Here is a 13,053-nt window from a genome sequence, read left to right as displayed (position 1 = left end):
GCGTGCACCTTGCGGCTTGTGAGAAATCCTGGCGGTTGTCCAGATATTTGAAAATTCTAGGCAACCGTCGGTGCTTCTGACACCTTCAAAGTCTTGTAAACCCCGCCCGGACTGTTGGATCGAGACCAAAATTCAGGTCCGAACGGGCCTGGATTAGCTGTGTGATCGCGCAAATCACACAGGAACTGATCTGTAGTGGTTTCGAACTCGTAGGCGGAGACGCGTAAGTAAAATTCGTTTTTCCGAACTTCAGTGCCCTTGTTGGAAAGAAGTTCGCCTCGGACAGGGTTCATACTTGGAGAACCCACTGTTCTCGACGCGGAGCACGTGATAAAATTCACCGCGTCTCTCTAAATTTAGCAGTTCTCGTGTTAGAGGATTCCGCGTTCACACTCCTCCCAACACATGGGACCAGCGGCTTCCCCCCCCCCCAAAAAAAAAGCCTTCCCGTTGCTGCCACATGGTCATGTTTGCCCTCGTTATGAAGGTCTCAATGTGCTCTTTCCAACAGCGTTTGTCCCGCAGGCGCGCGATGTTCCGTTCTCCCGATATCGGCTTAAGAGCATGACGAGCTGCGAGGCTGGCTAGAGCCACCCTGAAACGCTTCCCACTTTTCGGTGTCGATTACCCGATGTCCGATTTAGTCGAAATTTTGTGTGCGCGTGCTCTGTTCCCTGCTCTACAACTTTCCAATTGAGACCAGCCGTCGATTTCCAGTGGTTAAGACGTCATTCTCGAAATTCCTGACACCGACCCCCGTTCACCGACTTTTGTCCCTGTCTTCAGGTTTGAAGCCCACGGCGGATCCGACTTCCTTTTAATGGGCACACGCACTCGACATGGGAAACGCGTAGAAACTTACCGCATCTTTCTATCCCTCTCGGTTCTCGAGTTAGAACACCGTGGCAACGGCGGTTCTCTGATACATGGGCCTGGGGCATTTTTTTCGATATCGGGTTCTTGCTGGCGTAGGAAGGTGATTGAGATGAGTTTTTGAAGAGGAAAACGTCCTCTTTCCGATAGCGTTGGTCCCGTCTTCGCGCGACTTTCCGTTCCCTTGCTACATTGCGAGGAGCGCCTGGGCGCTGGGGCATGGCGGCATGGCCTGGCGAGCAGGTGGCCTTCCAGCCGTATCTGCGCTGCGGGCGGCGTCCATTTCGCTTGCAAGCTTCGTTGCGTTCCCACGCCTCTTTCTGGCTCCCGTTGTCTCGCGTTCCGTCGTTGCTCTGGTGCCCTGGACTGCCCTGGACTGCTGTGAATGTGTTTTTATGCCCTACTAGTGTTGCCTGGGGGTGCTTTTATGTGTACACCCTGGAAGATAGGTCCAGAAGCCTTGCGATTTCTTATAAATAAAGGTTAGTTCTATGTTTGTACGATTCGTGCAACTTTTATTTGGTATCATTCCTAGCGTGTGGGTTCTATTACTTTATTCTAGCAGTGTGATTATTACCCTTTTGATTCCTATTACCCTATGCTTTATCTTTCAGCTAAGTGTACTCGTGACCCTACCAGCACTTTTCAAGGTGAAGATGCAACATCGTCAGTGGCCCCGTTACTAATGTCTAATCTATGAATTTCAGATACTTTCGACGTATTCATTGCGGTGAACAACGCGGTTGGGACAGCACACTCACGACGTGGGAAGGTCACAGAAATGTTGAAAGACATCAGGTAAGTTACGCTAAAGTGCGTTTCAGAGCTCTTCAGTGACTTGTGTTTACTGCGAAACAGATTGGGCGTACGCTTCACCCGTGCAACTTCGTCATGTGCTCCACGGCTTTACGGCTGTGCCACTGTATGTAAAAAATGCTGAATGATTTTAATAAAGAATTTGCAGGGAAGTACAATGTGTCGCACCTTGTTGACTCTTTTACAGATGTGTGGAAACGTCGTAGCGGATGAATGTGAATTATGGATCTCCAAGTGGCGTCGCCCGCGTCATTTTCAAGATTTTACCCGTTTTGAAGGTACGTAGTGAATGTGCGAGGCATTCACGTTCCTACTACGTGGTTATCCATGCGTTTCCCGTCTTCGCAGGCAATAGGGCTGTTGATAGGGAGAATGCTAGGCTACTGCAGACTGCAACCACAGGCGCTGTGTCTAAAGGTATGCTATACGTCGATGCGTACTTCACAGTTACATTTTGCTGTAGCAGTGTTTTTGAAATTACATTTCTTGCAGGTTAAGCTCACATGACGCGGCAGGGAAGGGAGTCCGTGGCGAAAAGTGAATATAGCCGAAGTTGGATAGCGTTAATTTTTGCGCACGAAAGGCAAGCTGGACACATCGCAAATCTCCAGTTGTACGAAACACAGTGCAGCATGGTCGTCGGTTATGCCAGTGCTTCAACATATGTTTCAGCGTCGCACTTCGGACATTGCGGGCATATACCTTTAAGTTTTTCCTCTTGTGGACCGATGCTGTGTGTGTTCATGGACATCATGTTTTCAAAGACATGTAAGTTCTCAATAATAATGCGAAAAAAATGGTGGTCATGTTACGCTGTGATATAATACCTGGTGAGGTAATACGATGCTATGACGCTCAGTTTCATACGAAATAAAGTGTTTGATCTAATGTTGCTTGTTTGTGCCACTGATACGCACTGCTGTGCGGTGTTGATGTAATGTTCAGAGAACGCCAGTAAGCCTGGCTAAGGCACGGGAAAAAAGTCCACTAGAGGTAAAAGGTCGTCATTGACGGACTATGGACTTCCTTGGGACGTGCGCGGATGTTATTTTGGCAGTTCTGAGTACGTCCCAAGTATGTCAAAATTATGTTTCAGGATGTCCTCAGGATGTATTCATCGTCCTGAGGGTAACATCATGTAGACGTCCTAGGGACATCGGTGGTTTACTGGGGCGTAGTTTGCGCGCGGAACATACAATGTTCGAGCGGCGAAGCCGTTCAGTTCCGACGAAGTGGAGACGACAACTGCACCAGCGATAACTGGGTAATGGACTGCACCCAGTGCGCCTTACGAATTTGGCGTTTATGCGGAAATTGCTTGCCTCTACAGGTCGGAAGAGGCAGATGGAGTGGTAATCTCGATGGGCAACCTCACAAGCGCTACGGGAGAGGCATCCTCCAAAGGTATTGAACATCTAACTGGGCCCTTTAGTGGGACATGCTCCAGAACACGTAGCGCTAAAAACTACACGTTTGCGCTTATCCTTGTCATTATTTAACCCTACATGTTCTGTTCGCTTACAGTTCTAAAATATTCAGGACTTGTTTACATTGTATGAGATTGGCTGACTACCATTTTGCTTGCAGGGCTCTTGGAAAGTGCGGCTTCGTTTTCGTTTGGCATACTTGAGGAGTCCAGACTGGTCTCAATGCAGCAGACGAGGCCACGACAAATTTGGCCAAAAAAGGCATTCCATGAACGCCGAAAATGCTCCAAAACGCCCACATCGTACGGTAAGTGTGCCTTTATTCATGGCTGTAATCTATAAAATATGCAAGAAGTTTATGTCATAGACAGAGATGCCCAAATATTGTGGTGCTGCCTTTTGCTTTACCGTGGTATAGTTATGAAGTTTAAACTCGATTAATGCCTTGGTGATGCCTATAGTACGTTTCCATGGACTGTAGCATTGCTTTGAACTTATGATTTAAACTCAGTGCATGAGATAGCACATATGCAATGAGCCTGAGCTTATTTTGCCAGTAACAATTTTTTGTAACTTCAGTTTGGTGCCCTTACAGATGGTACTGGTTCAGAAGGCAGCATACGGAGCAAATGAAATTGATCAGTTTAAGCAACAGTTGCAGCGCCAAACTGCACGAAGAGTGCCAGACATTCCCAAATTAAGTGGCATGTTGGGCAAAACGCTTCGACACAGGCACCAGTGGATTGTGGAGACACACCCGACAATGGCTGAAGTTTTGCAGCAGTATTTCTGCACTGGCGGTACTGGGCATGGTATGCATACCGTTGCTCAGTGCACCTTGAACAGTGCACACGATCTTAACCTCATAGTGATATCTTATGTACATCATTTCCTGTATTGACAGGTGCATCAGGAGTCTACTGCCCTGACTGGTATCAAAGCAGATGACAAGCTCCTAGAAATCATCAATTCCATTGGTGAAAAATGCATTCACTTGTAATGTAAGAAGTCATGTAAAAAGTAATGTAAGAAGTCAATAGAGTTGAACAAAGCAAATTTACTGTGTGGTTGAATGCATAGCATGTAAGTTGTACGAAGGAAGTCATTCATGCAGATCATTTGTGGCGTGATTTGAGCGTGCATAGTGCGAGAGCCTCATCTTAACTTTTCACCTTTCTTCCATAGACTGCTTCGCAATTTATGTTCTTTGGCCTCTGCCATCACTTCTGAAGGAACAGCAAGATTTTTTTAGGAGCTGTGTGAGTACACCCCTTTGATACTGCTTATGTAGTCGTGAAAGATGAGCATTTTTCTGATATCTATATGTCACAATTCACTGTTTGATTGCAGTTCCCCTGGCGTGATATAGCAATATTGCTGTTTTACACATTGATTGTCTAAATAGGTTTCTGTGCACTTGGCATAACATGACGTTCATTTCCCTTCCAACCTATAAAGGATGTCTATACCCTTCCATCACGTACCGGGGCGTGAAACTGCACGAGACACTAGAAGTTCATGTCAAGTTCGAAGCCATGGATATAGAAGTGGACAACATCAGTAATGGTGTTTCAACAGTCATGGAGCTGTACTGGACTTTCAATGTAGAGTACAACAAAAAAAGCAAAACATGTGAACTCTCCTGGAGCACATCTTCGGTCTACAGTAGACTAACTTATCGCCTCATGTGCGGAGACTTGTAACGTGCCTCAGACAACAATAAAGCTATTCTTGTCCTCTATATATTGTTCTTGAGCAATGTTCTTTTCAGTATTACATGCATATTCATTCACGAAGCCACACATGGTGGGATGGGAAGTGCTGTCAGCCCTCATGTACACAATGCAGCAACATTCACCACACTGGGAGCTCCTGAGGAGCACAGGGGAAGGCACAAACTAGCATTTACTACCTTTCTCCCCAAGATGTAGTAAATGCACAGGTAGTGACATTTACTTCCTATGTCGTTACTACTCTCAGTTACTAACATGTTAGTAAAATCTGCGACAAGCCGATACTACACTTTGAGTAGTAATTCCTACAACCTTTTTTCTAAGAGTGTACATTTTACTTTGCTTAAAGCCCCGTCGAGCTGTTTGGGTGCTTAACAGTGCTTCTTATGTATGTGCTGTAGTGTTGATGATAGTTGTGCCACGTCTATGCTACCCTCACTAGGCCTTTTTAACCCCTTTTTTACCAGTGAAGTACTAGTCCGGCACTATTCCTTAAGTTTTGTTTAATTGGCCATGGGGCCCTAGGGCTTCTTAGCATGCCAAGGGTTTTGGTCTTGTTGTTAGTGATCATCATCCTCGGGGACTCTGTTGTCAGTAGTACTACGGCCGCCCGTCAGGAGACGGGCCCCGGGGGGACGGTCAGTTGTCCTACATGTGGAAGACATTACAAAAAAGGGGCCTAGGTGCTCATTTGAGGGTTTGCGACCCAGATCGGTATAACAATCGCATTAGCGTAGAACGACGCAATGTAGCTTGGACACGGGAGGAATTAGCTATGATGGCGACTAAGGAGATAGAATTAGCTCATGTTAGATGGATCAATATTGAGTTGTCAAAGCACGTACCCAACCGCACCACCGAACAGATTAAAAATCGACGGAAGCAGCGCGATTACAAGGAACTAGTTGAATCCCTGCGTGGGGGTAATGGGGGTCCTTCGGAGCCCTCAGGTCTACTGGACGAGAGGACCTCGCCCTAGCAGATCTTATACAGCAGCACGTGGATCGACATTCCCACGCCAATCCTACCGGGACTACACACCATGCCTCCTCATCAAGCACGAGCGGTGATGAAGTGGAACCACAGCGGACTGCTACACCGGTGGTACAGTCTACAGAATGCAAGCTCCGAGAGGCGCTTCTCCAGTACTGCGCTGATCCCGAGTCCGATAGGCACTCCAGTCTGCAGAAGATCATTGGTAAGATCTTGAGGGGAGACACTTCCTATGCAGATCTCGATCGCTGGCTCCTAACAGCAGCTGTGGATACCAGCCAGAGGCAGGAGCGATCCCAGTCGCAGACCAGAAGATGTAACAAACGACCTCGTCAGGGTGTTCCCCGGAGCGAGCATTCGGCCCGCGTTCTGCGGCGTCGAATCTATGCAGAGTATCAAAGGTGATGATGATTGGGATTTTTTTGGCGCAGCGACAACGAAGGTCATAATGCGCCAAGCTTGGTGATGTAATGTAACTTAAGTTAAAACTGTAATGATGTACTTAAAACCACAAGGTAGCATAGATAAAATAACGGAATTAGAATAAGAACAAAGGGGATTAAAAATTTACAACTTGTCGAGAATACCTACGTCTCTAAAAAACTTAAAAACGTTCTCAAATTGAACAAGAGGTTCATCACCCAGTAAAAGAGCTGGGTGAAGAGGAATAAAGTTCTTATAGAAGTGTTGAAAGTACTGTTGGCGATGAGTGTTGTACAATGGGCATTCTATGAGAATGTGTATGATGGAAAGTTGTGTGTCGCAGTTCATACAATGCGGCGGCTCCTCTCCCTCAAGTAGGAACCCATGTGTAATATGTGTGTGTCCTATCCTTAGCCGGCAGCGTGTTCTCTCTTGAAGCCGGTTTTCAAGAGGATAAATACACCTCCCAATTTTACCTTTTATGAGACGGAGTTTATTATTGTCTTGAGTTCCCCAAAATTGCTGCCACTTTGCCTTCATTTTGTATTTTAGCACGCGAACTAAATCCTCAAACGGCACATCAAAAGGAGTAACATCATCGGACTGCAGGATGGCAGCTGCAGCCCGGTCAGCACATTCATTTCCTGCAATGCCCACATGGCTGGGCACCCAGCAAATGGTTAACTTGTATCCTTTGCTAGTGATCAATGATGCTAAGTGTCTCGCACGTTGAATAAGGAAGTTTTTTGTTTTGTGGAAGCTACATATCGCTCGCAAGGCACTAAGAGAGTCAGTGTAGATGACTGATGATGTGATATGGTTCTGCAAGATAAAGTTAAGCGCCAAAATAATAGCATAAACTTCAGCGCTGAATATCGACATCACCAGATTTAGACGATGTGCCCTTGTCGATGTCGTCGTTACCATTGCGCACGATACGCCTGTGCTTGTTTTTGATCCGTCTGTGTAAAGGTCCACATGATCACCAAAACTGTTCCTCAGGTGTTGAAATTCTTGTTGTAGCACAACTGGGGAAGTATCGGTTTTCCTGTACTTGGTTAATGAGCAGTTGGACTGTGTTGGTGCTGACCATGGAGGAAGATCTTTGCCAGATTCGGATACCAAGGAATTGTATTCATTGAAATCATAACATTGAACCTGGTGTGCAATACGCATGGACAAGGGACATGTAGCAGAGGGTCTGTTAAGAAACAGCTGTCTGAGACGTGTACTTTTGACACATGGAAGCGCCGCATGTTGAGGGTAACTTTTCGTCCTCAACGCATAACGGATAGCGAGATAAGTGCGTCGCCTCTCGAGGGACATCTCATCACATTCAACATATAGGCTTTGTACTGGTGAAGTCCGGAAGGCCCCGAGGACTAGTCGTAGCCCTTGGTGATGTATGGGGTCCAGACGTTTCAATGTGGAGGGCCGTGCCGATCCGTAGATGATGCTTCCATAGTCTAGCCTTGATCGGACAACAGAGGTGAAAATACGGTGAAGAGTGTGTTGATCTGCTCCCCAAGATCTGTGTGAGAGGACTTTTAACAGAGCCAAAGATTTTGTACATTTCACTTTCAGGTTACTTATATGTGGGAAGAAAGTGAGTTTCCTATCAAAAATCAGGCCCAAGAATTTGTGTTCCGGCCTGACTGCAAGAGATATCCCGTTCATATGAAGAGATGGATCAGGAAGCACCCCTCTCCGCCTTGAAAAGGGCACGCACACAGTTTTGTCTGCTGAAAACTTGAAGCTGTTCTCAGTGGACCATTTACTCAGTTTGTTAATGGCAAGTTGCAACTGTCTTTCGCATGTGGCTAAGTTAGAGGATGAACATGAAATCTGTAAATCGTCGACATAGAGTGAGTATGTGATAGTCGCGGGTAACGCTTTGGCAACAGAGTTCATTTTGAGAAGAAACAGGGTGACACTCAGCACACATCCCTGCGGTACGCCATTCTCTTGTACAAACGGGCGGGAAAGAGTTGTACCGAGTCGCACCCTAAACGTTCTTCCAGTGAGGAAGTCCGAAATGCACTGGAAAAGGCGCCCGCGTATTCCGCACGATTTGAGATCAAGCAATATGCCGTACCGCCAAGTTGTGTCATATGCCTTTTCTAGGTCAAAAAAGATTGATACACAGAGTTGTTTTTTAATGAAGGCTTCGCGAACAGTAGTTTCCAGACGAACAAGATGATCAGTGGTAGAACAGCCAGCCCGGAATCCACACTGGTATCTGTCAAGCAGGTTATGTTGTTCTAGGTAATACACGAGGCGGCTGTTCACCATTCGTTCGAATGTCTTTCCTAAGCAACTCGTGAGTGCTACAGGCCTGTAGTTTGTTGGGTTTGAAGCTTCTTTCCCTGGCTTCAAAAGCGGTATGATTGTTGCAGTCTTCCAATTGGAAGGAAGGTGCCCTTCTTGCCAAATTAAATTGAAGAAATATAGTAGTGCTTCTTGGGAAGTTTTAGACAAATGCTGGAGCATGGAATATGTTATACGATCTGGTCCAGGTGATGTTTGCTTTGTTATTGACAGCGCTTTCAAGAGTTCAATCATTGTGAAAGGCATGTTGTAGAGGCACCTGTCACCTCCACTGCTTTGAATTGTTGCTTTTTCAGCACTTTGCTTAATTTTTATGAAGTCTCTACTGTAATGTGACGAACTGGAGACGTTTTGGAAGTGCTCGCCAAGGACATTGGCCTGTTCACTCATATTTTTGCAAGGTACTCCATTAACTTGTAAGAGTGGTATTGTGAATCCTGTGTAATCGCCCTTAATTTTTCTAACTCTGTCCCAAACCACTTTAGAAGAAGTGTTGCTGTTCAAAGATGACAAGAAGCTCTTCCACGATGCACGTTTAGCTTCTTTTCTTGTCCACTTAGCTTTCGCTCGAGCTCTCTTAAATCGGATCAGGTTGTCTGGAGTCGGGTACCTACGAAAGATACCCCACGCTCGATTTTGATCTTTCCGCGTTTTCCCGCATTCATCTGTCCACCAAGGTTTGGGACGCTTGGGGAGACGGCCAGATGTCTGCGGGATAGATCGCTCAGCAGCATTTATAATTATCCCGGTGACAAAACGGTTTGTATCTTCAACAGACCTACCAGCTAAGGATGATGCCACAAGACTGGCTTCCTTTTGGAACAAGTTCCAGTCAGCCTTGGACAGTTTCCATCGTGGTGGTCGTGTAAGAAAAGTGTTTGTGGAACCACGAATTGTCAGGACTACGGGGAAGTGGTCACTCCCACGAGGGTTCTGTTCAACGGTCCAGTCAATACAATTATAAATGGAAGGACTACTAAGAGATATGTCTAAGGATGAAAAACTTTGTGTTGAGGAGTTTATATATGTATGTAATCCTGTGTTTAGTAGACAGACTGGTCGTGAAAGGAATAACCTTTCTACCATTTTTCCCCGGCTATCTACTTTTGAACTGCCCCACAAGGGATTGTGGGCATTCAGGTCACCTAGAATTAGGTATGGCTGTGGAAGTTGGTCACAGAGCTGTTCCAAATCTCTCTGTTCTATTACCACTGAAGGGGGCAGGTACAGTGAACATATCGTAATGACCCTGTCCAGGCATACCTGGACAGCTACTGCTTCCAAACGTGTCACGAGTGGGATCTGTTTTGCAGGTGTGGATAGTGGAAGGACCACAGCCACACCTCCAGATGTACGTGTGGTGTTAATACGATCCTTTCTGAAAACATTGTGTCTCCGAAATGGGTTTACACTTTGTTCATTCAGATATGTCTCTTGTAAGCAAAAACAGACTGCATTGTATTTTTCAAAAAGGTCGTGAATGTCATTTATATTTGAAAAGAGGCCTCGACAATTCCACTGAAGGATTACCTGTCCCATAAAGAAAGTAGTGATAAATAGCAACAAAGAGAGACTGTACATTATGTGGGAGGTGTAACCCTTGGGGGCTTATGTTTACCTAGGGACGTACTACCCCTGCCTCGGCCTCCTTTTTTCGTTCTCTGTTCCTTCCATGGGGAAGGATTGGGGGGAAGGCTTGACGATGATTTCTGCGACATGCAGTCATCATCGTCAACATCCATCGTGTGTGTGGCAGCCTGGGATGAGCCCCCTGTGAGCCCGTCCCAAACTGACAGCTCGCCATCAACCTCCGTAGAGGTTGTGGCCGCTACTTCCCGGCTGCCCACCTGAGCAGCTGGTGCCAGCGGAAGCAAGCTCTCCGCAGGCTTTTCTTGTGTGGGGGGAGTGTGGGGTGGAGACCCAGAAGTCTGCGTCTCCACAGATTTCCGCAGTGGTGCCACTCCCCGGCGCACCACTTCGGAGAACGTGCCTTTTCTGGCAAATTCTACCTGTGTCTTTGCTTCTCTGTATGAGATATTCTGCGTTACTTTCATTTTGAGTATTTCTTTCTCTTCCTGCCAACGGGGGCAGGACCTGGAGTAGACTGGGTGGCTCCCTTTACAGTTTGCACAGCGGACTTCATTTGCACAGGACTCTGCAGAGTGGTCCAGCACATTTTGGACAGATCGCGTGTCCTCGACAGACCTGCGAACCATGTCCAAAACGCTGGCACTTGAAACAGCGTCGCGGATTCGGGATATACGGACGTACATGGCAGTTAAGATAGCCTGCTTTGATGGTCTGAGGAAGCCTGTGCAATTGAAAGGAAAGGACAATGTGCCTCGTCGGGATGTCTTTACCATCCCGACGCATCACAATTCTCCTCGCCGTCACAACGCCTTGGTCTTTAAGCCCTTCCTCGATCTCAGTGTCTGAGCAGTCAAGGAGTTGAGACTCTGAGATGACGCCCTTCACGATGTTAAGTGTTCGGTGTGTGGTCACAGTGACTGATATATCGGCAATTTTGTCAAGTGAATGGAGAGCGGAGCTTTGTTGCCTTGTGGTTACTTCAATTTGGAGATCTCCTGTGGTCAGCTTTCGAGCATTATAAGACTTCCCTATTGTCCTTTCTAAGTCTCTTGCAATAGTGAATGGGGATACCTTAGCCATGGGTTTGGTCTCATCTTCCGAGTGGACTATGAGGAACTTCGCAAACCAAGGTTCAGGAGTCAAGTCGAGAATTTGCATAGCTGGTGCATCGGTGCAGCGCCTCTTTTGGCGCTGATCATGTTTTTTTATACGAGATGAATCCATAAGAGAGAAGACTGATTCAGCGCAGGAGGTGTGTCGCCCACCATCGAGCCCAACGAGGGAACGTGTCCCACACGCTAACACTTGCCTCTGCACTATACCCAAGTGCAGCTTCTGGAGAGTGAAAGACTGCCCAAGGTTGACCCTTGCCGCCAAAGAAGGTGGAAAGAGGAAAAGGAGAGAAAGAAGGAGACAAAGGAAGAGAAAGTAATGAAAAGGGAGATGGCGACTAGCTGAATAATCCTGGCCGGGTCTTCCAGGACCACCCGACTATGGGAAGCAGGGGCCAAAGCGGTGTGTTGCTTTCCCGGAGGGGCCCAGAAGGGTCCTAAACAACCTCCGGGTCCACTCAACCGCCAGGATTCCCCTTTCCCCAGACACGGGAAAGCCACGCACAGCTATACGTGGGGGTCTCCCTCCTGCGGCGACCCAACCGTTGGTGCAGGAGGGGGCTACTGCGGCTGCTGCCGGGCGATGGGGGCGCCAAGTTCCCGACGCCGGCAGTATCAAAGGCTTTTTCAAGTCAACAAGATGAAGCTGGCGGCTCGGATCTTTGATGGTTGTAAGTCGGACAGAGGGAGAACTGAAGAAATCTTGGCTTTTTGGGGAAAGGTGTTCACCACCCCACCGGAGGCTCTTTTATCAGATAACGTTCAACACCATCCTCAATTAGTACAACTCGAACCGGTGAGGCCGGAAGATATCAAGGCAGCGTTGGATGGTATGAAGTCCGCCCCTGGCCCTGACAGAATGACTTGCACACAGGCCAGGCGGATTCCGGCAGATGATCTGGCAGCGTTATGTAACGTTTTTCTCCTTCTTGGGCGACTACCCCCGTCCTTGACTAATTCCAGAAGCATCTTCCTGCCGAAGGACATCAGTAGCGCCCCGGGTGACTTCCGGCCGATTACCATTGCTCCTGTGGTCCTCCGGATATTCCATAAGGTGGTGGATCGCCAGCTTCGTCAGGCCATCATGCTCCACCCAATTCAGCGGGCATTTCGTCCCACGGATGGTACGTTTGAGTACATTTTGTTGCTTCGAACTATTCTGCGCGAATCTAAGAAGGGTTGCCGCGGATTGGCATTGTTGTCTATGGACCTACGTCGCGCTTTCGATTCCGTGCCCCACGAAATTGTTTTTCAATGCTTTGAAAAACGGGGTATCGATCCCTTGTTGATACAAAACCTTAGATCGTTCTACGAACTGAGCTCTGTTACATTGGAACATGGAGGCATCTCTAGGACCCTCAAACCGACAGGAGAAGTACGGCAGGGGGACCCCCTATCCCCCTTACTTTTTAACTTGATCATGGATGACTTCTTCAGCTCCATTCCAGAATACATCGGACCAGACATCCAGGGCCGAAGATTAACGCGCTGGCATTCGCCGATGACTTCATCTTGCTGGGGGAATCGGCCGAAGGGCTCCAGAAACTTCTGGACCATTTCACCCTATTCATGGCAGGTAATGGACTCGAGATCAATGTGGCCAAGTGTGCCTCATTCACCATGGTACCGTCTGGGAGGCAGAAGCTTGTCAAGGTGGTTCCGCATCAATACCTCGTGGGCAATGCGCACATTCCAGCTCTTGGAGTCGCCGACAGATTGAAGTATTTGGGTCTGCTGGTTGACGCGTTTGGAAGTATC

The 13,053-nt window shown here is 47.5% G+C and overlaps 1 protein-coding gene and 1 long non-coding RNA gene across 3 annotated transcripts; one reads left to right on the top strand and one right to left on the bottom strand.

Annotated features, from left to right (window-relative positions):
• Window positions 1-1,439: 1,439 nt before the first annotated feature.
• Window positions 1,440-2,399, top strand: LOC135374366 (uncharacterized). Of its 2 annotated transcripts, XR_010416862.1 has the most exons (4): window positions 1,440-1,523; window positions 1,581-1,671; window positions 1,877-2,106; window positions 2,182-2,399. It is a non-coding gene; the product is annotated as an uncharacterized LOC135374366 (long non-coding RNA). The 2 variants fall into 2 exon arrangements; XR_010416863.1 differs by lacking the exons at window positions 1,440-1,523; window positions 1,581-1,671 and adding an exon at window positions 1,744-1,795.
• A 7,774-nt stretch (window positions 2,400-10,173) lies between these two features.
• LOC135374377 (uncharacterized) lies at window positions 10,174-11,341 on the bottom strand. The gene is made up of 2 exons (XM_064607360.1): window positions 10,954-11,341; window positions 10,174-10,904 (listed from the first exon to the last, which is right to left on the bottom strand). The coding sequence occupies exons 1-2, from the start codon at window positions 11,339-11,341 to the stop codon at window positions 10,174-10,176; spliced, it is 1,119 nt and encodes a 372-aa protein (XP_064463430.1).
• Window positions 11,342-13,053: the final 1,712 nt, after the last annotated feature.

Source organism: Ornithodoros turicata, unplaced genomic scaffold (assembly GCF_037126465.1).
Source record: "Ornithodoros turicata isolate Travis unplaced genomic scaffold, ASM3712646v1 Chromosome55, whole genome shotgun sequence".
Classification (NCBI taxonomy): Eukaryota; Metazoa; Arthropoda; class Arachnida; order Ixodida; family Argasidae; genus Ornithodoros; species Ornithodoros turicata.
The sequence above is the reverse complement of the archived record's forward strand: the minus strand, read 5'-3'. Positions and strand labels throughout refer to the sequence as shown.

Coding starts and splice junctions, on each gene's coding strand:
- LOC135374377 (XM_064607360.1), bottom strand. CDS start 11,341: ATGCAAATTCTCGACTTGACTCCTGAACCTTGGTTTGCGAAGTTCCTC. Junction 10,905..10,953: donor AATTGTGATGCGTCGGGATG/GTAAAGACATCC, acceptor TCAATTGCACAG/GCTTCCTCAGACCATCAAAG.